The sequence below is a fragment of the Calidris pugnax genome, unplaced genomic scaffold (assembly GCF_001431845.1).
Source record: "Calidris pugnax isolate Ruff unplaced genomic scaffold, ASM143184v1 scaffold44, whole genome shotgun sequence".
Taxonomy (NCBI): Eukaryota; Metazoa; Chordata; class Aves; order Charadriiformes; family Scolopacidae; genus Calidris; species Calidris pugnax.
This window is the reverse complement of record NW_015094506.1, coordinates 19,530,176-19,556,936: the sequence shown is the minus strand read 5'-3', so window position 1 is coordinate 19,556,936 and position 26,761 is coordinate 19,530,176. Positions and strand designations below refer to the sequence as shown.

Here is a 26,761-nt window from a genome sequence, read left to right as displayed (position 1 = left end):
ATTTGTGATCTGGATTTAAGGACTTTTACAGTTCATGGTTTATATCTTTTATGGTTTAGAGTGAGAGCTTCTCCTTATATCCTATTTTCTCAACTATGAATGCCAAAATTTAGCAACCTTAGTATTTGGCTGTACCATTACCAAACTCTTTCCTTTTTTTGTGAATGAAAATTTTCATCAAGCTTTTTAAGCTATAGTATACATTTAATATTTGATAACATATACATTATGTGTCATATTTTGCGCAAAAGGTAAATCAGTGAATGAACTCCTCACTACTTCTTCACAGAGATTATTCAATGGCAAATAGTCTGGGAGCACAGTGTATTTGGAATAAGAGGCTATAAACGTAGCTTAGTGGCTGAGAGTGAAAGAATAGGGCTGTCATAGTTTTCTGCGGGCATCCATACTATAAAATAGTGTAGAATATAAAGAACATTCTGTCAAGACAAAGTTCCTGAAGCACTTCTGTTTTCTCCAGGGAAGTCCTCCTATCTTAACGGCCACTGTGAGAGTATTTAAACATGTCTCTACACAAGTTCCTGCAGAGATCCAGCCTAGCAGCTGTACTTGAAGCACATCTGCCCAACATGTGCTGACAGGATTTAACATTGATCGTAACAGCCATAAACAGTTTCCCTCAAAATCATGATCTGAAGTGATGAATTTGTTGTCATTTATATAATAATGTCATCCACAGGGACCTCCCCTCATCCCCGTCCCTGGTGTCTCTCTGTGGGGGGTTGATTCTGACGATACTGTGCGTAAACTCTTCAAAGGTCATACCCAGATAGAGGAGGAAGTTCACAAGTAAACAGGAAAAACTCCGACTTTGCCACGATCAGTTTTTGTGAAAAGGAATATGCCCTTAGGGAAACAATAGGAAAAGTGGCAGACAGGGGAAGGGGCAGACAGATTTGAATGGGCTGATAAATTTTTAAGTTAGAAGCCATGAGTTATGAGAATAACAGATTTTATTGTGAACAGGATGAGTATAATCAGCTAAGAATCACGACTTTGAAACTGATTAGGATGGCCAAGAGCTCAGGAATAAGAGATGGATCGCTCTGAGTTCACTTCTTTTGTGTCTTTATGGAGAAGTTAAGCTTAAAAAGAAATAATCTGTTTTGCAGTGATGATTTCCCTTTTGCGCTTAGTGTAGAGTGATTTAATTTTGGAAGCATGATCCTAATGTCCATTAGTGCAGCTGTAATAAACATTCATCTGTTTATTTCTTAAGCTGCATGTTTCCTAGAGCTATTCCTCTTGTTCCTTACTCTACGCTTTTTCATGTCAATCAAATTATCAGTAACAATAATCACAAATCCCATTAGGAACTAATTACATATATGCAACTTCAAGCTAGTTTACCTCCTTGGTAACATAATCTCCAAGATTTTTTAACTGTAGGCAATCCAGCTTGCTTCTGGCCCTGTTAATTATGGTTACGCATCTTTACAAAGTATTAAGACCTAGAACTCATCTTAATGATATTCTGCTTCTTCAGAAATAAGAAAGACCTATAACTATAACCCCTAACTTTGTCTTCAGATGCATTGAACTCTGTCTGCTACCCACTCTGAGAGCTCCACTATTCTCATTTCACAGCTGCTTATTCCTGCTTGAGCATGTGCTGTAACTGGAGTTGAGAACAGAGCCTTGCTGACAAAATGTAGACAGAGATGACATGAAGCAGACTGGAGAGCAGGTCATCATAAGGACATGAGATAGATACTTTTGAAAGCTATTACATGAACTCACTTCTTTCCCGAGAATGTAAAGGGAACAGGGTGTAATTCTTTCACTAGAGAGTGTGAAAAACAATTGCTTACATGGATGTGGTGACCTTGCAAGGAAGCTATGGGTTTGGCCTGTACCAAAAAGAACAATCTATTTCAAATATTTCAGCCAAGTAATTTTTGTATGCTATTACAACTGAGATAAAAATTTATATCAACATGTATGTATTGGTTCATTTCCATAATAATCTGTGTAATTTTCTTTGTTTGCTATATGCATGCATCTCTTCCCCAGACAGTGATGGAAATTAAGGGAAATATTTGCAACCAGAAAAAATAGTCTGTGAATATATGTCATACTGTAGCCTATGTTAAACTGAAGCTTGTGGAATCCAACTTGCTGACTTTGTGTTTAATGAAAATAGAATCATTATCTCCTCTCTAGGCAGGTGGAGAACTCCTTTGGGATTTAAACACATGCATCAGGAGAGGAATAGACATGTGTTTCTGGGAAGTTCACACCCACAGGGTTGCACTTTGTTTCTGCAGTCTGGATAGTTAAGAAAAAATGCTGTTCTGAAAAAGAAAATGAGAGCAAATCCTAACACTTGATGTTTCCAGTACTCAGTTTTAAAAAGCAGCTTTAAAATCCTTGTGTCTGTATTGCACTTTACTTGTAAAGTTATTAATTTAAAAAGCCTGCCTGAAGCCCCGCTAAATTCTTTCCCTTACAGGGAGAGGTCTTTTATGACTGTAAAAGAATGGGGCAAAATTCTGATTGACTTATGAACATCTGAAAAGAACATAATTTATGTGGAAAGCAGAGAAACATCTTTAACCAAAGTGATGTCACTGAATGCCACTTCAGTTTAATAAAAGAAAAGTCATTCCAAAAAGGCTTAAGATGGATAGAAGACAAGGCAGCTCTAAAGGAGGGAGAAAGGAGTGGGGAGGAGAACAAAACTAAAGGATGCTTCTTCTCCATTTGTTCTTCCCAATTACCCATGGCCAGTAGAAATGTTCCCTGAGGCAAAATGCCTTGGGTTGTTGATTTTATGCAGACAGTTTTCTAACTAACAAATTGGCAAAGCAGTACTTTTGTTTTTTTGCTTAAAGTCAGTTACTTCATTGTTCATGTCTTTTGTAGCCACGGAAATCCATAAAAAGTAGATATAGCTTGTCCAGTTTTCTTTCATGTGCCTTCATGCCTTTCTTCATCCAATAAGTATGTTTGCATATGTGTTGGGAGAGACTGTAAGTTACTTCTTTTTATAAGGTTGACTTTTATGTCATTATAATGTGATGAGTATATCATGTTTTTCTACCTTTTAATTTCATTTGGGAAAAAAAAGTCATTTTTGCCTCATAATGTATCCTCTGCAGAAACTATTAAATACTAACTTCTTTTATTTTTCAGAGCTGGTTATTTGCCTCAGAATATTCCTTTGGAGATTATCAGATACCTTTCAGAGGAGAAGGATTTTCTGCCTTGGCATGCTGCCAGCCGAGCTCTTTATCCTCTAGACAAATTGCTGGACCGCACAGAAAGCTACAACATCTTCAATGTAAGAGATACAGCCCTCCGTCCTCTCCTTCTCCTTCCTTTCTCTTTCCTTCTCTCTCTCCCTTTTCTACCCCCACGTCCCACCCCGCCGCCACTCTTCCTTTCTTTCCTTTCTTTCTCTTGCTGGCTCTCCTTTCATTGCCAAGAGCTGAACTATTCCTCAGTTAGATACTGTAAATGACCTAGGGGTATTAGCTTTCTTCCAAGTTATTCTCTATTTAAACATAGCAATTGTCAAGCTTTAGTTCATTTGCATTTGAACAGTGATAACTGTTGTTTGAGGCATATATGATTAGCAGAAGGAAAGGTAATTATCCCTTATATAAAATATTATGGCAAATAAAGTATTTCACTTAAAAGAGCCAAAGTAATCTATTTCCAGATTTTCTCTTTTGAGGAGCCTCACAGCGATATTTAGATTGATGCCCAAGATCAGCAAGGACCCCAAATGCAGGCACAACCAAACAGGATGCGTGCAACTGAAGTAAAGATTTGTAGTCATTATTTAATACAAAGCCATGGTGAATTCAATGCAGTTACCTTAATTAACAAGGATTAGATCACCATTGAATCAAAAGCCCATTCATAATTGGGTCCAAAGGGACAGCAGTAACACCTAGCAGTGGATAATTAAGATAGACATGACAAACATTTTAACATTTTACCTGAAATAAAAAAAAAAATATTCCTAGCTATGCTGAAGGATGTTTGATGAAGTACACAGGATTTGATTGCAGCCAGTGACAATTACAAACTTGTGGAGGTTTTTTATTCACTTTGAATTTTATATAGTCTACATATTTTCAGTGGCCAATGTACTGTAATTTTATGCAATTTTGTAAAGCCTTCACATGAAGGAACTCTTTAAAGCCTGAAATGCTTACAGGTGTTGCTTAAAGGTGTTTTTTTCTTCTTAAACATACATTTGCTCGTGTGTGTATGTGTGTAGAAAGAAATACGGTCAGAAAACAGGAAGCTAGAGCTGGCTATATATATATGTATATATGTAGAATTACATGCATATACAGAGCTACCTGCTGACATTATTTTTGTAAAATGTATACTACAGATTGATAAAGACAAACAGAGTTTCTTTCTTTATGAATCTACTATGTGGGCCTACATGCAAATCAGAGCCATAATATAAAATGATGTGGAAATAACTTGCATGTTTAGTCAGTTGTTAGCTGCATAGAAAAATTCTTATGAGTCTGCCATTGCTATTTCACTTTTAACGTGGCTGTCTAAAGAAAACACCATTTTACTAAAAAACCCAGTAAAATTCATGGCTGGGTTGTGTTTTATCACTATTGATGAGAGCTTTGAAAGCAGAGGTGATAGCAGAGGAAATAAAATTCTTTTTAGTCACAGAATAACATATCTGCTAGAGAAAGCTGCTCTGTGAATCTCCTTTTGTGTTGACATCATATATACATGCCCATGCATCCATAATAATAAAATAGATGCTCTCTTATGTGGTTCTTTATATCTCAGTTCTCTTTTTCAAAGTGGTAAATTCCACTGGCAAATGATTGCACTGAATACAATGACAATGGTTTTCTTCACAACTGTCCAGAATATGTAAATATGTGCCCTGTATAAGAAGTAAAAGTAAGCTAAAATACATCTTGGGTTTGTTTTGTTCTTTAAGCACACCAAGAGCCTAAACTTAAAACATGGCGTCATTAAATGTACAAAGCTCATTTGCAGCCATATTGTTCGGTATTCTGAAGTCAATTGACTGTACTTGCATAACATTTTTGACATGGCTGTAGATATTAAAGCAATATTCTTTTAAAAGTGAACATGCACAGTGTAGTTGAGATTTGCCATAGAGTAGAAATTAAGCTGTAAACACTCTTGCAACTTTTCAGGCGTGTATTGTGAATTCAAAATAGCGTGTAAGAAATTCTTCTTAAATTGATGGGGTTTACTACAATAAATTGTCTTTTCCTAGACATTTAATCAAATAACTGACCTATAGATTACTTCTCACTGTAGCAGTGAAGGAGATGCGGACATGTTTGCTTTGCTAAATGCAAATCAAAATCTCTGGAAAGTCAGACATTATTTGGGGGTAAACAGAGAGACAAAAAAATCAATAGTCAGTAGTACTTAAATTTCAAATAAAAATTAAATGTTAACATTAAATATATTTTTCTTTTCCCTCTCAGGAGTATATTCTAAGACAAGTCGCATCAATGTATCTCAAGCTTGGATGGCCAACAAATAATTTAAACAAATCGCTTGTTCAAGCATCATACCAACATGAGTACTGTCATATTTCTGTTTTTATTGTTTGTTTGGGGGATATAGTTGTAATAATGCACTCTCCTAAAATTTGGTGTCATCTTTAGCATGTCATACTTTCCTAGTTCTGTTATCCTTCTGTTTTTCCTTTCTGGGTTAGAGGGAGGGCAGCAAGATGCTCTGAATTCCTCTTTCCTAATCATGTTTGGAGAACATGATTTTCTAAACCTAGATTTAATATTTGACTGCACTGGATATTTAAGAACTTGGACTCATGTGATAACAGAGGTCAGGAAGAGTGTGTAAGTGTAAATGGGGGCTGATTTTGGTTCACGACCTCTCTTTAGTTGTTGCAGCAGCTGTAGGCATTAAGTTGACACTGAGCCGGATTATATTTGATATGTTGCCCAGCTATCAGTTGCTGCCACTGTTATAAGAAATTGGTTTTTGTAAGCATTCAAATACATGCAGCCTCATTGCTTTCTTTAATTTGGACAGAGAGTTGCGTCGGGAAGTCATCATGTTGGCCTGCAGCTTTGGTAACAAACACTGTCACCAGCAGGCTGCAACGTTGATCTCAGATTGGATTTCTAGCAATAGGAACCGGTAAGTAGAACTGAAATGGGTGTTTCCCATGTCTCCTGCTCAGGGGCGGTACAGCTGCCTTGCTCTTCCTCTCTGCCCATCCCCACCTACAGTGCCCTGTTTTGCAGAGTGGTGTGTGAGGAAGCAGAGGTCATTGGCTGTTATTTAAAAATGTCTGTGGGACTTCAGAATGAATTATTTAACTTTGCATGTATGAGCAGGTGAAGGGGATGCCCAAGTAGCCTCTGCCCACTCCTGATAAATTGCTGTCAGACAATTATACACTGGAAAGCAAGAAGAGGGGCTTTAAGGAGGGGTTTAAAGGAAGAAAGATGAGTGAACACCGCATTGGTGGACAAACATGGAGCCTGTGTCAGGGCAAGAAAGCAGAAGATGCTAAGTGGTAAGATGCTAAGAGGTTAGAGGCAGAAGGACTGAGAAGTAAGAAAGGAGATAAAACAATTTATTTGAGGGAAATGTTATGAAGTACTTAAGGGTGAAGACCTGAAAATTAATGTCTTTCAGGAATCCATGGAAAAGCTCATGTAAGTTTTCAGAGAAGGGGTAGTGATAGCTGATGTATTGAGTATTTGCAGCACTGTAGTGGTTTGACAGCAAATATGTAAGTTAAGCTGTCCAGACACAGGTTTATTCAGCTGAGGCAAGGCAACACGGGCTGTGGATGGCATATGAAGTTTATCTTCTAAAGGCAAGCATCTAAGAAGTGTTAATGAAAATACAAATATTTAAGCATGTAGTGATCTATTGACAATGAGATAAGTACAGAGTACAGGTTAAGACCATGACTTCTTGAGAAAGAATGGTGGATTTTCTGATTATGTGGAATGTGGTGTAGAAGTATATGCATAACTCCATCATGTGATATTTTGGTTTAAAGGAAAATATTTCGCTTTCAGGTAACAAAGAAGAGAAGGGAAAAAGTCTTACGTTTATAGTCCCAATCTTGTAGTAGCCCTGAAGAAGTATCAGATCTCTATAGACATCTAAGCATATAGGATTTTTCAGACATTTTGAGCCAATTGGGTGTTTGCAACTGAAATACATCTGTCTGGCTTTGTAAGATTTGCAAATCCTTTATAGACATACCCAGTTACATAATTACCTGAGTGTCTTTTAAAACCAGCCATGAACTGAACATGAATGGAAATTGCATTCCTATATGACTTTGAAACTTCTGAAAAAAATTATCTTGAAACTATGACTACGTACCTTTAAATTAGATGTGTGTGAGGGAGAGGGTTTTCTTAAGTTGGTACCAGATATATTTACTATGAAATATATATACCCCAGGGTTTCATGTGAATTCTTATTGTCAGCAGCAACAATCAGTATGAAACTATTCAAAGAGGAGATTAAAGAGAAAGAATCATTGGAAACAATCTGCAAAAGTAATTTACTTAGATATTTGTTCACAAAATTAGTTAATCAAACCTAGCACCATCTATTAGCATGCACAGCAGTAGATTATTCAGTGTTAAAAGCTGTTGCCCTGCAAAGCTTTTTCCTATCTTGTGTTTTCATCCTTTCCAACAGGATTGAAGAAGGAGGCATCAGAAAAAAAAATAAAATAGCTTATTGCTTTACTAACAATAGCAAGAGAGGAATGGAATAGATTTAAGAAGTCATCTGAAGATTCATCTTAGCCTTTCTATGGGGCCATTCTTGGGAGCACAAGATTGTGGCTGCCAGCATATGACGAGTATTATGATAAAAGCATCACAGCAGGGCAGAGGAAGAGAATAGCTACGAAGTTAAAGCAGTGCATTTCTCCAAGGGAACTGCACAGTTTTGAAAAATAGCTGCAACAAATAATGTAATTACAAAATACAGATTGTCAGTCAGCTGATACATAGGGTTACAACTTGCAATGAGGACAGAGACATGGTTTTATTTATTTCTTATTATTACAGGATTTGTTCAGTTCCCCACCCCAGAATTTACCAGTTGCTATTCTCAGAGCACTCTCACATACTGAGTGTAACATATAAGCAGACTCATTTCATGTCTACTTACATTGAAATGACATTGCGAAGGCTACTAGTAATGGCAGCTCGCTAGCCATAAAAGCAGCTTGCATTTCACAATGACAACATTTGTAGGGATCTGTCAGTGTTCTTTCAGGAATGTTTGGATTCCTGCTGCATCAGAGGTACCCCATATCACCTTTGCTCAGTTTAAACAAACTCACATTGAAACCTGAAAATAAAGCAGGGGCTCATTCCCTGCTTTTCCACCCAGAAAATGTTGATGATTTTACAGTAAGAATTCAATTAACATGGTGTTTGAGTCATGCCTCTGCCTCTTTTAGCACTTTTAGTTCAAGTGCAAGGGAGAAGCAGGTAAGTACAAGATACATGCAGAGAGCATAGGTGCCATTTTGTATTCTTTCTCATCAGTCGAGTGTTTTGCTCAGTTTGATGCCCTTAACAGCTGTTCGTGAATTTGCTGCAAACAGAAACCTCCGAATCTGTAGGAATCCCTCAAAGCTTGGTTCCTCACAAAAAAGGGGAAAGTCATGCGGTTCATCTTTCTCCAGACTTTGCTGACAACTCCTGGTGAGGAAAGCTGGTGATAGGTACAGAAGCTATATGTATCCTTGTCTGTTCCACGTCTCATCCACAATGAGTAAAGTTGTATCTGCTGAAAACTACTCTAAAAGCTCTCGTAGGTGCCCTTCCCTCTTCTGAAACAGAACAGAGACATTGACTGATGTGTTGCAGGAAGCCTGGTGGGTTTGTATAGCCAGAGCACAAAGATAGAGTTCCAGAGAGCTCAGAGATATGTTTATATACAGAATAATTTGAATTTGACGATGAGAGTAAAAATGAAGGCTAATGTGCGGCCTTACCACCCATCTCCTCCCAAAGACCTTGTTCTGGAAGACAAGATGTTTCATACAATGAGCTTATTCACAGGCAGTGCATGTTGGAAGGAACACACGTTCTTCAAAGTAGTAGATCCCAAAATGAGACTAGGGAATTAGGCTTGTGTGTCAAGATTCTAATCTTACCCAATTAGGGTAATATTAAATTAATATGTGGTATTAAATACCACATAAATGCACAGGCAGTAAATCACGTAAAGGAGGTTTTTGATTCCCCAGCTAAAGTTTGAATAAGTGCATCAGAGAATGTACAGTTAATAATACTGTACAAACGCTAAGATTCATAAATTTTTAGCCACATATTTAATCTATGGCTTTTTAGAAGTTCTTTTGAAATGTTTTTTCTCTTATAGCATTTAATTATGGATAAAGTGTTGGGTAATAAACAAATGCAGTAATATCTAACTCTGTTTTACCAGCAAATGCCTACAGTTGCTGTGGTTTCTAGTAATTATATTTAGTCTGGTAGGTCCAGAAATTAATTACCATCTACTCTTCACAGTAGGGGATTGAAATAATCATAATAATCAGTTACTGTTTGTACTTTGTAATTACATGTTCTTTACTGTGCAAATAATTTGCCACTGTTCACCCAGTAAAATAATGGTCATTTATAGCACAAAGGCAGAGGTCCTCTTTGTGTTTCCAGCACTATTTGAAAAAAGCCATTAGACTTCCAGCTGTAGCCCTGCAGATTTTTGTATGGAATTAGTAAAAAACCCATACGTGTGATCTGCAACATGGGCTTCCATGCATGAAAGTGGAAGTCAGCTGAGAGGCTTGAAGGCTTCAATTTCTAAAGTGATGTAGGTGTTGCAGTGCTTCATTTTTAGATGCCTGGCTCACAGGGCAGAATCAATGCTTGGAGTTATGCTTCCTACAAGGGGTTTTGGGAACCTCTATGTGAAGTTAGTGGAAGCCACTATGCTGAATGAAGAGCCTCTTAACATGAGACTGTGAAGAGAGAGTGGGCCCTCTTAGGGTCTGGCACTACAGGTAGAAAGATATCTATGTCAAATGAATATGTAAATGGCTGTCATTGAGTTAGGGGCTCTTGGCAAAGATGCCTTTCAAAAGTGTTACTGAAGCGGGAAAAGGTCTGCCCCTTTTCTTTTCAAACACACCTGGCAGAGAACCTGCTCCTCAACCTCCTTTTAAACAGTAATTCTGAGATGGGGGTAGAGCTGCAGTTCAGGATCTCAGCCTGCATCTGCTTCATGCAGAAGACCACCCTGATGACCTATCTGTGGGGTGTTTGGGACAGTATTAATACACTGCTACACACTTTCCTCCTCTAGTTGAAGCTCAGCCACTGGGATTTACTTCATTAGCAAGAGCTTTCCAGTCTAAACATGAGAGCATTCTTCTGAGGGAAGGGGGCTTGAGTACCTGAAATACCAGGACGATTTAGTATGCAAAAGGCTTTAGGTGGTATTGCTCACTATCACTTTTGCAGGGCAAAACATGATGCTAAAATGAGGAACCTAACTCTAAAAAAGAAGTTTGGCTCTACAAGGAACCAAACTCATAGCATCTCATATAGAAGACGCTGTAAGGAGGCATCAGTTGTACTGGTCTAGGAATTGATACCATATTTAATTCCTCACAATTGTTAAAAACAAGTGATTATTTCTTTCAGCTGAAAATGTGAGATTAGACTAAAAGTTATGTCTTACTGTCTTTTTAATCAATGAATTTAGGTAATTTTGCAATTGTTGATGGCTCCAGCGTGTTTTGCTTGAAAGTCTGTATTGACTTCTGACTTGATATGAAGGCAGGCATTTTCACTCAGTTAAGTTGGGATATATGCTGCTTCTTTTATTGGAGCAATGGAAACCCTTGAAACTTCCAAGGTGGTGTTCAGAAGAGCACAAACCTAGTAGAAAACATGTAAGCACATTGAAATTTCCCTTGTAGTTTGGGTATGTGAGGTTACTGGGATTCAGTCAACAGCAGAATGCTGTACAAGAGAAGCTACTGTTGGCTGAAAATTAAGATGTTTGCTTCTACCTTCATTTAACTGAGCACATCCCTGTGAAGCTCTTTCATGTGTGAAGAAATACATTATTCACACTCCTTAGATGTAACAGCTTTGTGGTGCAGCCTAAAAAATTAACAAAATTACCATACAATGCCTGCCTGAGCTTGAGAATCAGCTTGTTAACCCCTTTAACCTTCACTGCGTATATATTCTGAAAGAAAAGCATGTTTCTAACAGGATTAGCATTTTCAGACTTTCTGCCTTGGATAGACTGAGTAAACGGGTATTTCTGAGGTTCAGGAGAGAATGTGTGGAGAGCTGCAATCTGTAAGCTCCTGACAGGAGATATCATAACAATGGGTAACATGAATAGACACTGCGATGGCTCAAAGCGTAACTTACCCACAGACACAAGCATGTTTTTGCAAACCTCTCCGTGGGTACAGGCATGATTTTCTTCCAGCTACTGTTACCATCCATCAGCTACAGGTTGCCACGCACACATTTCTGCCGTCGAAGTGGACTGTGGCTGGCTGCTTGCTGGAGGCAAAGTTAGACAGGGTGGCGTGAACATGTGAGCAATACCAGAGAGCTGCTTTGAAGTGAGACAGCTGATTTTTGCCTTCAGCAGAAAAGGCAGTGCTTGTATTCTGGTTCTGTTAGTAGAGCTGCTGTGATGCTATTCTTTTGCTAATATGCAGCAGTGAGCAGTGGGAGATGATGGTATGGCATCAGACACAATTACGTGGCGGTGTTTCTCTTAAGATGTTACTGGACCCGTTGGAAAGCCTCTAGCTAGTCGTAGCCACTTCAGTTTGCTCTTAGTTTTTTCTTCTTTAGAAATGTAACCATTGCTATTTATTGGTTGCTGTCTTTTAAATGGAAACAAAGTACCTTAATTAATTGCCTCAATACTGCTAGAAAACTTACAGTAAATGCATTTGATTGATCTGGGCTTTATATCACTTTGGGGTGATTTCAGGTTTAATGCAGTTTTTACTATTTTTACCATTATTCTTCTGTCACAAGCACTCTGATCAATTTTGTTTACTTGGAACACTGCCTTGTAGATATTATCAACTGAAAAAAATGGGGAAATCCAATATTCTTCTGCATCAAACTTGTGAAAATGAGGGTTGCATTCTGATGTCTGCAAATTTGGTGTCTCTTGTCCTTGCACCTGTTATACTGACCTTATGGTTGATAACAATCAACAGAGCTAAGATCACTATGCTATTTGACAAGTAGAGCTAATGTTCAATATTTCACTTCTTTCTAATATTTTTTCTTTTTTTTTTTTTTCAATTCTGTGTGTATGTTCAGTCTAAACTTTCTAACATAAGAGCTAGGAAGACATGGGTTTCCTTTTTTCCTTTTTTCCTTTTTTCCTTTTTTCAAAATTTTTGTTATTTAAGGAAAGCAGTGCTCAGATGAATAGATGATATTTGCAGTGGAGTGTATGCTGTTTCACTGAATTAGACTGAAGTCAGCATCCATTCTGTAGTCCACAGTTTAATGAAGTTTGCATTTGTCTGTCTTCATGGATGAGAAGTAGAGACTGCTGGATGATCCTGAATGCAAATCCAGATATTTTGAATCTGGTGCCTACTCATACAGGCCAGAGATCTCTTAAAAGAGAATGTGCTCTGAAATTTCCTGTTCAGTCTGTGGCTTTCAAGTCAGAACATATCTGTGTGTGGTTTTGCACTACAGATGAACCACTTTTAGTTACTAAATAATGAAATTGGGATCTCAGATGATTGCATCCTAGTACTTAGTTTCCTCATTTAATCTTTTTAAGTGTAATAATGTGGATAGCGGCTTTTCCAGTGACTTGTGTTTGGCATTTCAAAGACTTTTGTCATGTTGCTGTGACTGTTAGGAGCACTAGTTAATTCTTTATCAGCCTTAAGAAAGGTGCAAGTGATGAAGTTAGATGACTTCCATCACATAATTTGAACAAAGGCAGTGGTAAACAACAAGGCTAATTTGCGAGTACCAGATCTAGATACTTGTTTATGCAGAATTTGTATTTCCTCTGCAAGGAATAATGGATTTGTGTCCATCCACCTGCCTAAATTGGCAGTGTTCTTACTTGGATGGACCTTTAACTGCTCAATGGAAATGCCACCAGAAAAATAAATTGCACTGCAGGAGTGCACAGGAGACTGTAACATGTCTATAAATGAAACTGTCCATACACCTGAAGGAGTGGTAAATAACAAATTACCAGTCATTAATTGAGATCATTTCAATGAAGTCTGGCTTAGGTGATAGAAAATCAAATATTTTTCCAAACAAAGCATTTTGCCTTTTTTCTTTCTTTTTCCTTCTGCCTTATTTCTCTAATGACTTGAGATACATAATGTTGTTGCTTTGTTTCACCTGGGCACACTAGGGCTACAGTCTTGCAACAACTTATAAATGTACTTAAGTTTAACCACCCAGATAACTTTGTGGGAATGTGACCAACAGGTTAATTATTTTTGTTAGTTGCTTGGAAGAGGCACTAGCTATTTTTAGAAATCATTAGCAGCAAACATGAAAAAATGAGAGTTATTTTCACTTTTTTCACACATAAATGTCTGATAAATGTAAAACAATAAAATGGATCCCTTCTCCTGGATTCTCAACCCCTACAAGTTTTAATTACTGAAAAAATTCAGGCATAGCTATTCATGCATTTTGAAGTGTTACTGGAGCTTTGCCAGCTAATGTCAGCCAATGTTGCTGAAGTGATTTAACTAATTAATAGGTTGTTACAACATTTGAGTAGAATCTTGCACTCAAGTCAATAAAACTGTTTAAGGAGGAAGAAAACACTGTTGAGTGCACAAGTTAATCAAGGAGTTAGTGCTCTGAAAGACCATCTGGGGAGTATGTCTGAAAAGAGAGGATTTCATCTTGTGAAAGGGAAAACTGGGCTTTATTGGGCAGCTGGTTCAGGTAGCATTTTTACCTTCTGATTTTTGTGTGTGATCACAATAAAATGACCCTATATGTAGCAACTGCGGATTAGCAGTAATTAATTTGCAATCCTTACAAGTTAGATAGGTTTCTCTCCAATTTTTTGTCCGCAACTGTGAGAAATAATTGAACAGAAATGACCATATTTTTTGTTGCAAAAACTGTCCAGAAAGGACAAAACAAGGCATATGAGATTAGTCTAATAAAGAAGTGCTTAACTCACCACCCAGTCATTAAAATCAGTGTTGAAGAGCTCGAGCGTGCTCGTGGCATGGTCATTTAAGGGGGATCTGCCATTGGAAGTGAAAGGAGCAATAGCAGTAACCATCACTTGAGGGACAATGTATTCTCTCCCTGCCTCAGTCAGCCCCATGCAATTCCTGAAGCTCAGAAGCACAGGACTGGGACTAAGAAGCCCTGGTGTCTGTGCGTAGCTTTGCCACAGACACCCTTGGTTAATAGTAGCCACATCCTTGGTTAATACCCCCTGAATTCAGTGCTTGACAGGCACTTGAATGCCAAGCCCACCACAGCTCTGTGCCTCAGTTTTCAAAGGGAAATTCTGCCCTTTCTTTTCAGGCTGGGGGTGTGCTATGGGAGTATAAACTCTGGGACTGCCATCTTTAAAAAATGAACTTTGTGTCATGCTGTTCCTTATTACACAATCTGTATTACACATCTGCCAACAAAGTTCCAATGCTTCATTGTTATTTCTTATCTGAGCCTTGTAACCTATTAAATAAGACTATAAATATAGTCATCAAGAAAAATAGGCTTAAGTTAAATGTTAAATACTTGGGAAAATAAAGAATAATGTTTCTGATTAATTTTCTTTGTGAAATAGTACCCTAAATGGTATTGAAATTTGTCACTTAATCAAAGAACTGTCTAAACTGTGTGCAATTACATTTTAAAAAATTAGAACACAGTTTGCCCAGAAGATAAATAATTATGGTCCAATTTTATAAGTGTATCTCCAATTGTTAGAACATACTTTAAATAGGAGCAAGTATGTAGCAATTAATTATAACTTAGAAGATTATTCTTAGCTCGTTGTAGAGCTTTATTATTCACTCTTGAAAAAAAAAAATCCCTGTAAAGGCACAGCACGATTTTAATTAATTTTTTTCTGTTTAATTTTTAACTTTTTTCCCAAAGTGTTTAATTTTTAAACATGAGCTCTGCTAGCTACATATTTCATTCTCACCATCATATCTCTTAAGCAAGAAAAATAAAGTTAAATAAATTGGATCAGTATTCAAATAAAAGACATTTAAAGTGATGCTTTCAAAAGTTAATCTTTATCTTTATTCTTCTGAAGTATCCATCAATCATGTTAGCTCTTTAAAAATGAGAGCAGCCTTGAAGGCCCAGCTGAAGTTTAGTGTAACAAGGGGCTATGTTCTGCAGTGTTACTACCTAACCGGTACTGAAACTGGTAATTTTATCCATTTGATTCAGTTAATACAAGAGGCAAACATTCCACATGCTGATGTAGTGCCTTGGAACTGTGATTTTAGAACAACATTTTTTTTCATGTTTTCCTAATGACTTAGCTTATAGATAGAGACCTAAAACCTTCCTTGGAGCTATTGGTTGGATGATATTTAGATCTGCTGCAGTGTTGCAAGTATGCTCTTATGAATTTGGTGGAAATTGAGTGAGGTCTAGGTTATGGGCATGGGCTTAGTGCCTTCTTCCTTCCCAGAGGATGCAAATGATCCTGCAGTTCCTGACTGCACTGCTGCTCAAATCGTTTATGTTGACACATAGGGTGTGAAAGATGGAGTAGCTGGGAAAGTCCATTGAATTTATATATTTTATTGTAAATTTAAAAAATGTGAACCTCACAAGTGAGGAATGCTGACCTTTTTGGGGTTAGACATTGACTTCTAGGAACCTCTGTTGCTGATGTACTAGACAAACAGAGTGACAGTCCTTCCAGCACACAGTTCCTACCTGAATTAATGGGGCAATCAAACAAAATAGGATTACCTTTTCCAGCTGCCTTATAGTTCCTTAGAGTATCTGTTGGCTAAGTCGCATCTCTTGCAGTAAACCAAAGATAATATTTCTGCCAGCAAAGCTCAGAAAGGACGATGTGTGCTTCTAAAAAAAATGATTTAGTGTTTGTGTATCAAGATATAAAGTCCTTCCTTCATTGAAATAAGGCTTGACTGGATTCAGTTGTTCTTCATATTCAGATATCATATGATAAGACAGATTTGGGGCAATGGGCTTTTTGGTGCCAGAATCAGGATAGCTTCTCTTGGTCCTTTTGGTTTAGCATATGTTCTTATGGCTGCTGTCAGTGTATTAAATCCCAAATGAAAAGCAAAAAAAGACATAAGCTGGTAAGGAAGTTGTGCTTTAAGGACAAATAACCTAGTATATCAAAATTTAAGACACGATAACATCCCTTTCATGTTCGATGCAGCATACATGTATATGGCTGCATATTCATGTTACTGTAATTGCTGACCTGAAGTTTTGAGAGTTGCACTTATTTAGAAAACTTTAAGACTCATTCTAAGTTAATATAAGCCAAAACAAAGGCAGTGCCTAAATATCTGCCTCATTAATTTTAGTGTGTCTTGATTTCTTGTGTTTAAATATGTAGTCTTAATTTTCTCTAATGAACTCAATTATATGCAGTTTCCTTTGCATGCACTTTTTGAAAGAAAGGTTAAACGGGGGACAAATAAATTGTTGATATTCATTAATATTTGAAATATCACAACGAGCGCTTAATGATAGACTTTCAAGTGAGAAGTATAAATCCCATTACAGTGAAATGGAAATTCAGCACCTAGCACATATGGATAATTCTGTAAATGTCAACCAAACTTACAATTTAGTCCTGTAACTCGGAATCAAAACTTAGTAGTATGGAAAGGCTGGTGAAAGTGATAACTTTTTTTTTTTTCTTTAGTGCCTGTGTATGTTTAAAAACTGTTTCTTTTAATGGATCTGGTCAGCTTTAAGGATTTTCTGATTTACCTTGGTCATGAAGTAGCAATTCTATAGGGACCATGGAAACTGTTGCATATACCATACATAAGCCAAAACCTACTGATCCTGAATAAAACTGAGGAGAATTATTAACTTTTTTCAGTGCCAAGCTTTTTAGGTGATCTGAACATTGAGGGGAAAAAAAATCCAAGAAGGTACTAGGAAGCATCAAGGGGAAGGGACTGTAAAACCTGCATTTTTTGGAGGTCTCATCTATGTGTTGGTGACGTGTAGGAATTGCTTGAGCTATGTGCTCATAACCATAGCAATGCTGATGGTCTGGCATGGCTTGGGACAGGCATGTTCTCACACAGCGATTTGGTGGTGGGAGGAGAAGAAATGGTAAGATTTTGAACCATGCCAGGATCTGCACAGTAGTACCAATCTACCCTGGCTAGATGGAAGCAGTTGATGGCAGATAGGAGACATTGCAACACTGATTTTGCTTTAGAAGGCAATATTGCTAGTGTGTGCTGCGCGTAGTTAGAAGTTTCATATTCCTGGCAACTTTAAAATGGATTACATTTCTCTTGCCTACCCTTTCAGTTTTGCTTTGGATAGTTTACTCCCGAATAAATGTCTGGCTTTGTCTGCATCAAATGCAAAATATCTCAGCATTAGTCAAGGCAGCTCTTTGTGGCTCTGTTAGCGTGGGATGCTGCTAAAAAATCTCCAAGAAGCAGAACTATCCTGAGCCATGTCAGCTCAGCAGGAGCAAGATTCATATGCTGTCTGCATCTAAACCTGCAGATACCCCCTCTGAGCTGATGACTACACTTGCAAGAGAACATGAATAAAAACTCAATCTCAGGACTTTTTTACTACTGAGAAAAAGTATAACAAAAATGCAGTAGGCATTAATTTCCCAAAGTTCTTCAGCCAGTAGTAGGAAGAGTGCACTTCCCCCTGCCTCCCAGTTTTACCTTAATTTAGCTACTTACTCCTTTTTTTCTCAAGGAACCATCATAGATGTTGGGACCAACTAACCCCATAGAGGCAACAACAGTTTGTAACCCATCATAGTCACCAATACACAGTTTCTTACCTTATCTGCTTCCTTCCGAAGTACTAAAGAGGAACCAAAACTTTGAAATGCTGAAAAACCACAGTGGTTTAGTTTTTCCGGGACTCGGACATGGCCAAAGAGATCAGCTGAAGCTTTTTTAACAAAAACACCCATCACAGAGCCCAATGATAGAAAATTTCAACAGAAGAATTTTTTTTTTTTTTTGGAGAATGAATAGATGGGAGCAAAAGAATCTCTTTGTTCTTGACTGGGATAACCCAGTCTACGGTATAGGACCTTGGTGAAAGTCTTATTGATGTAATCTTTTCTTTCTGTGTTGTGGAGAATTTGATACCAAATTTTGCAGAGGTTGTTTCATTCTTTGTCCCGCTGTATTACTGCCGCAACACTGACAGCAGCTGTATGTACTTCTAGGTGTTGCCTATGAAGTTCCAAAGTTGTTTCAGCCCAGCTATTAGAAACTAGAGAACTGTGTTTTGGTATAATTTTTACTAACAAAAAGAGGCTAAAAATCAGAAACATATTCCTCTGAGTAATGTTCAGCTTTATCTGCAGAAATACCCTTTAGCTCACAAATGCAATAAGCAGGGCAGGAAATTGAAGGCCTGGCTGAAATCTTTTATAGAAGAAAATGGTATATAGGCACATCCTGTACTAGGTCTGACTTTGACTTTAAGAAGCTTTCATATAACTGTAGTCTGAGTTTATATTCTTGAACAGTAATCACAGTTCACAACCATCCTATGGCATAGCTGGTTTTGTACTGCTAGTAACTTGCTGACACAAACAAACAGATCTTTCTCTTTTCTTCACTCCTAAACCCACAATTTTTAAATTGCATTGTCTCAGCATGCTTATCCTTCCTTACTTGCATGTTACTATATGAAGATGGAGCACTTTACAGCACAAGCAAGGGGGAGTTTCTGGCTAATCAGCTCCTGTTCTAAAACTTCAGTACTAAGGACAAGAAGAGGAGATTTGGCTTCGAGCCCAGCAACAGTGATAAGATCCTGTGCTAATTTGGAGAGCTTATGTTACCTGTCCTGCAGGTTATGTGGCACATACTGTGTTGATGAACTGGATGACCATAATTTATAGTCTCCTGACAATGTGACAGCATTATGAAAAGAATGGCAAGCATGTGTTAGCCATTGAAAATCCATTAGGATCTCCTGGAAGATTTTGGTGGCAGTAAAGAGAGGCAAATGTTAATTTTCAAAAAAAGATTACTGATGCACTTTAATTTTGGAGTCTTATAAATGTAGTGATGTTCCTACTTTGTTTCCAATATCAGGAGACTGCTTATTTACCACAGTGCTATTTCTGACTTTTTTTGTAGAATCCCACTCAATGTGAGAGACATTGTCTACTGTACAGGAGTTTCACTGATGGATGAAGATGTATGGGAGTTCATTTGGATGAAATTTCATTCTACCACAGCAGTGTCTGAGAAGAAAATATTGTTAGAAGCCTTAACTTGCAGTGATGACAGAAACTTGCTCAACAGGTACAAAAATATTTTATATCTGTATCGGACTATTACCAATTATCACTTCAACATTTATGGATCATCACTTGAACTTTGGTCTAATTGAAAGAATGTTGCTTTTGAAGCACGGGCTTACTGCCTGTTTAAACTGTGTTATGTTTTTGCATTAATGCATATGAAAATTGACACATACTATGTCTTTTCACTTCCAGATTTTCCTATACTCATTGAAAGTGTTTGAAATCCTAAAATAATTGGTGTTATTTTTTTGTTAGCATATCTTTTATTTAAATGTATTGACCAGTCTGATCTTAAGGATTTCATAAAAATGCAGATGTAAAGTTCTACTCAGCTTTTACTGAAATCCTTTTATATCAAGATTTTTCTGATTCATTAATGAGTCTGGTCTTTGGAATCATAGAAATAAAATACTGAACCCATGTGGAGACTTAAACACAATATTTGGCAGCGATTATTTTTTTTTTCTGAGAATTTTCTCATCTGCGGTTGTTAAACTATGCATTGGTGAAACTAAATAAGATTTTTTTTCATTGTTTCTCCCACTAGGCTTTTGAATTTGTCTCTCAACTCAGAAGTTGTCCTGGATCAGGATGCAATTGATGTGATAATCCACGTAGCTCGAAATCCACATGGAAGGGATCTTGCTTGGAAGTTTTTCAGAGAAAAGTGGAAAATACTAAATGCTAGGTAAAGATAAAAAGTCCAAATTTATTTTCATTTTCTTATTTTGATGTAATTTGTGCAAGTATTGTATATGTATGTATTCATGTAAGTTCCTGAAGCTAGACCATTCTCTTCTAATCCATAAATAGAGATGGCTCTAAATATGAAATACGTACATATGAGGCATAAATGCATTTATTCATGGTTTATCACACACATGCATAGAAACATTTATCTCTTAGCGATCATCTGTGTATATATATTACTGTATTGTGTCTGCGCTTATGATAATGAATTCTATCTATATATCAAGTGCTGCAGTTCTTCTTTTACATAGATAAAAAAGCAGCAGTTCCCAAAGGAATTTTGCTGATTTTTAAGTCTGATAGTGAAAAAAAATCTTTTCAATAACATTATTTTAGCTGTGGAAAAAAACACTAAACCCTTTTTGAAACATTTCCATTTTCAAAAGGATGCTAATATAACGTCTTCCCCTTTCCTTCCACTCTGTGTTTCAGGTGAGTTTCAAGTAATAGAGGAGCAACATTTTGAATTAAAAATAGGAGAATAGGAAGGAGACCGGGTTGTTTCTTATAGCTACTTCTCTTTCTCTTTGAACAGTGCTACATGCTTCTACTCAGAAGCCCAGTCAGCATTTAAAATCCTTTGATTAAGATTTTGGTATTAATTCAGTGAATGAGAAATTTCTTTAGGGGTAGCCTGAGGGTCTGAAAGATTTCATAGCAGCTCATCTGATACTGACAGATTAGATGGGACTACAGCTCAGATGAGGTTCAAGTTTGTAAAGGCAGGTGTCCAAGAACTTCAGACACCCCATGCCAGGCCACTCCCATGGTGTTGGCAGAAAAAAGTATTGGAGACCTGTTCCATTCTGGACTTGTGACGAGCCATCTAGTGTACCACAGAATATTTGAAATGGTATATTTAAATTGATATATTTAAGCAACTAAATCATAGTGCCTGATAAATACAGGTACAAATTTATTATAGGTTTCACATCATCAAAAGAAGAGTCAGGGAAACTCAGAGACTCTGCAACTTTCCTAAAGATTCAAAAAGTTGTCCATGCTGGTTTGGATAATACTTTATAGTATAGTGGGATTTTTGAAGAAGTTCAGCTGAGAAGATAGGTTTGAGCTGGAATTGGTTTTGGAAGTTTATATTGCAGGAGCATACTTTTTCAAAGCAATTTCCAAAAAGCCAAAGAGTTTAGAAATCTAGAATCCTCTGCTTCTGCTATGATTATTCCAGGAACTGGACTTTTACACAGAAAGTGGATGGCAGACCCATCACTATTATGCAACCCAGTGCAGTTAGTTATGCTCTGGATAGCAAATAATTTTACAGGTCCCTCCAGGGATTTATACAGAGTTTAGGCATAAAACTTTCAAAATCTGTTTTGCTACAAGCACGTATGCAGAAGTAGTGTCCTGCCTGATATCCTAGCTAATGTTCATCTGACAGCCTAGCTAACACCTGTGATTTTAGACATGGACAGGGTTAAGTGGTGTAGACAAATGGACAACATTTAGAAAACTATGCCACGTGCCAAATTTTTTGTGTTTTTTAATTTTACGTAGCTTAACTTCACCTAAAATTTGAATTCTATTTGTCTTGCTTGGAATGTGTCACTGTGATCTGAGTTCCTAACAATCAGCAAGGCCTCATCAAAAACCCGTTATTGCCCTATTTTAGAAGGAGAAAGTAACAGAGAGTCTGTCTCTGTGACCAACACTGACTTTGTTATCTACATTCAACTTGATCTCCAAACAAAGTCAGAGCCACCAAAAGGTTTGTAGCAGTTGCATTTTTCTGAAAGGGACAGTTGAGTATCTGTTAATTGCCAAAAGATTCAATGCAGTGGAATGAAGTAGTTCATGCAAGCTCTACATACCTGATGTATATTGAAAATAACTTTGTTTTGTAATTATAGATTAAAACCTTTTAAGAGGGACTTTGAGAGAATGGAATTAGTCTAACACCTTGCCCCTTAATGTTCAGTGAAACAGTGACATTATAGAATGCAAAATTAGGCTTCTGATTTAAGCTTTCTACACTAATACATTTTTAAAATGCAAGCTTTATTGCAGAATTATAGTTCAAGTATACTCTGTCCCAAGGCAACATTTTTCTACAATTATAATTTATTATTTAATTTTATTTAAAATTAAAATACTAAGGTGATAATAAGATGATATCTCAATGGTACTTTCCATTGAATTTATTATAAAAGGTGTTGACGTTTGAGATAGATAGTAATACGAAATAACTGAGGGTGATTAAATTATACTATAACCCCATTTCCTCTGACTTTCAAACACAGCATGTCAAAGAGTTAGAATGACAACAAAATATTGTTATCCCTTTATATTTTACAGTGTGCTTATATTCAAATTATCCAGAAGATACTGATGACATATCAGTATCTTCAACATATCTTCAAGACATATCTTCAAAATCATTCATCTCGTTTACAAAGGAGACTTAAAAATTTACGTGCCTAACAAGTCTTTCATAAGAAATCTGTGGGACTAAGAGTGCTAAAAATCTGAAAATGATAATTGAAAATGCTATGCTTGAATCTCGGTTATGTGAGCATGCACTACCTTGGCTCCCATCATGTATGCACGTGTGCATCTGTGTGTGAAAATTTAATCCAACAGCTGCCTATAAGAATTCTTTTATTCTCAAGTGCTGAATCCTTTTCCAGCACTTGGGAATTTGACAATATTTGGGAAGCCATTTACATTTGTCCAAAGACTATGCTGCTTCTCAAGTTTGAGTCCACGTGAGTGCAAAGCCTGTACAAATGTGAGGCATTGGAGGTTCTCAACTCCAGAAGTAAAGGAGCAGGTGGAGGGCCCATGACTCCAGGATGTTTCCAGAGAGATCAGGCGTGTAAGGTCCTGGTTCTGTGGTGCTGTTGTCTTTCCTGTGAAGGAATTTTTTTACCAGCAGAGCCCATTTAGGAATTGCTTTTAGTGGCTGACTTTTTTCAAGTATGTGTAATGGGCAATAATCAGCACAGGAATTGATGAAGGTATCATTTTCAGTGGAGGGAGTTCTGCTACTGGTTGTTTGCAATGTGGCTACAGTACAGGCTGCAAGAAAAATAAAATCCCTGCAGCTGTTTTTATGAGGTCACTTCTGTAAAGTGGATTGGTAACCTTGTCAAAAGACCTCATCAAGAGGAGCTTCCAATTTTCCAAGCAGTCAATTATGAGACTAAGCTGAGACTGTAATAACAAAGGGCTTTGTTAGAAAGCCTAAACGTGCTTAAAGGACCATGAAATCCATACTTCCCATAGGAAGCGTTTGCCTCTGGATGTCAGTGTGCCTATGTCAGTGTGACTGAAGTTTTGGAAAAAGAGATGTATTTGCTGAAATATCCATGAATAATTCAGTTATTAGTGGTCAGGGAGTAGGATTTTTGATACCTATAACTGTATTTCCCCTCACACAAGCTCAAGGTAGCAAGCAAGGCAGTGTACAACTTACCTAAAACAGAATCTTCTCAAAGAAAGCCCTGTTGTCTTCCCTCTTTCTATCACTTTCCCTGGGGCTATCCCTCTCCCTTTCTCTTTCTTTCTCCCTTTTGAAAGGACTGTGGCTTACAGTACCTAAGCATTTAAGGGTAATTAATTTAGGATTAATAGAAGCAGAACATAAAGCTGTGACTGTGCTGGTTCATTTCACTTTGAATTTAAAATCTGGTTTAGAGGCGGAATTGAAAAGCAAGGTATGACCTGAATTGTTCCCCCAGATAAACTTAATTGCAGTGAAGTCTATTGATATTACTTGCACTTGTCTGACAGGAGAGCTGGATTCTCTATCTTGAAAACAGTCATGTTCAGATTAGATAGATATTGCTTTGGATGTATGTGCAGATAAAGATAACTATTTGTCAAGTGCCTTTTGCTGTGCTGAATGACATTTAACTTGAACAAAAGACTTGTTTTCGGTTTCCAATGGAATTATATTCTTCATGCTAGAGACTTTGTGAGAAAACAAACAACCCACAAACTGTTCCAACATGAAATGCAAAACTTCAGGAGTAGTCTGGTTATTCTTATAAATGGTGTAGATGCTTCATTTGTGGGATTAAAAAAGCTTGTGGAAAAGCAAGAGGAACAGGAGGATTGAAATGGCCAGTTTCAAAGCAACTACCTGCAGAAGGTCGTTGCTGATTGCTGCTGAATATCCTACCCTTCAAATATTCCTTGCCCAAGCTTTCAAATTTTCATTCCAGGTTGGTTCTTTGAAGATGCTACATCATAGCCCAGGGGATTATTTTAGCAGTATTATTCTCTATCAGTATTATTTATTTTAATTATCAGGTACTGGAACAAGAAAATTTGATTCAGTTCACTTATTGAGAGGCTATTTGTAATGTAGATGAGATGGATGAATACAAAATGCAGAGAAGGCTGCAGCACTTCAAAAGGTCTGTTTTAATGGTACAGCTAGAAGGTTTCCTCAGAATATTTCTCCCTAGTTGCTGCTCTGCTCCTTCTTTGGCACCTGTATTTTGAGCTGCTTGGTGTCATCACATGGAAAGCTGTTGCATTAAGTGGGAGGTGGTGTGGTTTGGTCCTCTCTGCCTCTGGAGCTCTCAGCTGCAGCTGCAGTTAAGCCTCTTCTGCTTAGTAGCATCTGACTAAAAGTTAACTACAGATAGCTCAGCCTAGAAGGAGGTCTGGAATACAACTGTCCAATTCCAGTGCTATTTCCTTGGAGCCCCAGAACCAGTTCTATGTCTTCTCCCTTGCTTACAGAAGAATACTTTCTAATTTTCAGCTGGCCTGACACTGGCTCTAACTCTCTGTGCATCTTCTTTTTGCCCTTACAGGTATGGAGAAGCATTATTTATGAATTCAAAGCTTATCAGTGGGGTCACAGAATTCCTTAATACCGAAGAAGAACTAAGAGAGGTAATTTTTAAATTACTATTGGCACGTGAGGCTGTATTTGTTACAAGCAATGAGTGGGGCAGGAGCAATAGGGTGTCAGTTCTCCAGGAACTTTGGTTGCTCAGCTGGAGTCACAGGCCTGTGCTGAAGCTTGGCAGCATGAGGGTGAGGAGCAGATTGGAAAGGCATCTGAGTGAGTAGAGGTGGTGTCAGGAGGTGGGCAGTGCAGGCACTTCTCTGTGCTTGGCTGGATATGTAGGTTTGTTTCTTTTCTGACTATTGTTTGAGAAACTAAAGATGAAATCTTGCTATCCACATTACTTTATGCCGCAGAGCGCAGACCTAGAAAATCCCAGTGTTGAAAGTAGAAGCTGCCAGTGCCTCCTCTGTTTTTCTTTTGCCTACACTATTTCCATGTTAGAAAAGCTGTTGACCCAATATTCCGGCCAAACGACACCACAATAATTTGTTCTAAATGCGAAGTACTTCTTACTTAGATTGCAAAGATTTCTCATTTTAACTTAACATCTGCCCTGAATGAGATAGTTGTGCGGCTGTGTTATGCTCTGCTTAGCAGCTGCTCAGCATTACCCCAAATGGATCAAATGATTCTTATGCAGCATAATCAGCATTAATTGAACTCTGATTGTGCTATGATATTTTGTGTCCAACCATTTGTCTGCACTCAAGTCTAGTGGCCTCAGGAACTTAGGGAAGAGCTGCAGCTGGTTTCCTCAAAGCAACCCAGGTGGGAAGGACGGTGCTGGCCAGATTGGAATATCTGCCCAGCACAAGGAAGCCTTCCGTACTCTTAGTTGGTGGCAGGCTGCCTGTTTATACTTTGCCTAAAAGAAACTAGCCTTGTAAACATTTTGGTATAAAAAGTACAGAGATCAGGTAAAGTCCGATTTTGATAGTTTTCAGTTCCCTCCCATGCTTTTAATTGTGATGGGAATAAGACAGTTGCAGGATCAGCTTTTTCAGTTTTGGACCTATGCACAAAGGCATGTTGTTGGAAGTTAGATTTAAATGAACAAGGTGAATTTGGCATCACCAGGAAACAAAAATTAACTGGTTATGAATAAGTGTTGCTAAAACCAACTTATTTTATACAAGTCAACATAACCAGCAACGTATTATGCAGATCAGCCTTGCAATTCTTACTTAAAAGAACAGTAATTCAAAGCCCACCAGTGCCATCAGCTATAATAATCCAGGTGATAGTGCTATAATTTGAGTATACACAAGAACAGAACAGAGGCCTTTTCAGTCTGCTGGAAAAAGATCAAAGTTTTCTCATACGGGAGGGAATCTGTTTCAGGCAATCAAAGATCATCAAATGAGTCCCCACTTGCTATTTTGCCATTCTCTTCGCACTGTACCAATCCCTTCCTTTTCTAAACAACCAGCCTGTATTATATCATCAAAAGGGTTCTGCAAATCAAAATGAAATCAATTTGTTGTGAAGCTTGATAAAACCAAAGGGCATCAAGGCTGCCTTCTGCTGATATTTACATATAAACTTGAATTAGAAGCATTTCCAGTGCTCCCAGTTTGGTTTCTTAGGTAGAAATGAAAGCTTAGAGCAGCCCAGCTGTCTACGCAGTGCAGCAGCTGGGCTGCAGGA

At 37.6% G+C, this 26,761-nt stretch overlaps 1 protein-coding gene across 1 annotated transcript in view; it reads left to right on the top strand.

The window, feature by feature from the left end:
- TRHDE (thyrotropin-releasing hormone degrading enzyme) overlaps positions 1–26,761 on the top strand; it is a 229,830-nt gene that overhangs the window by 195,049 nt on the left and 8,020 nt on the right. The window contains exons 17-19 of the mRNA XM_014963319.1: positions 19,370–19,537; positions 20,087–20,227; positions 25,074–25,155. Of these exons, the coding sequence (XP_014818805.1) occupies positions 19,370–19,537; positions 20,087–20,227; positions 25,074–25,155 (391 nt within the window). The remainder of the gene's footprint in view (positions 1–19,369; positions 19,538–20,086; positions 20,228–25,073; positions 25,156–26,761) is intronic.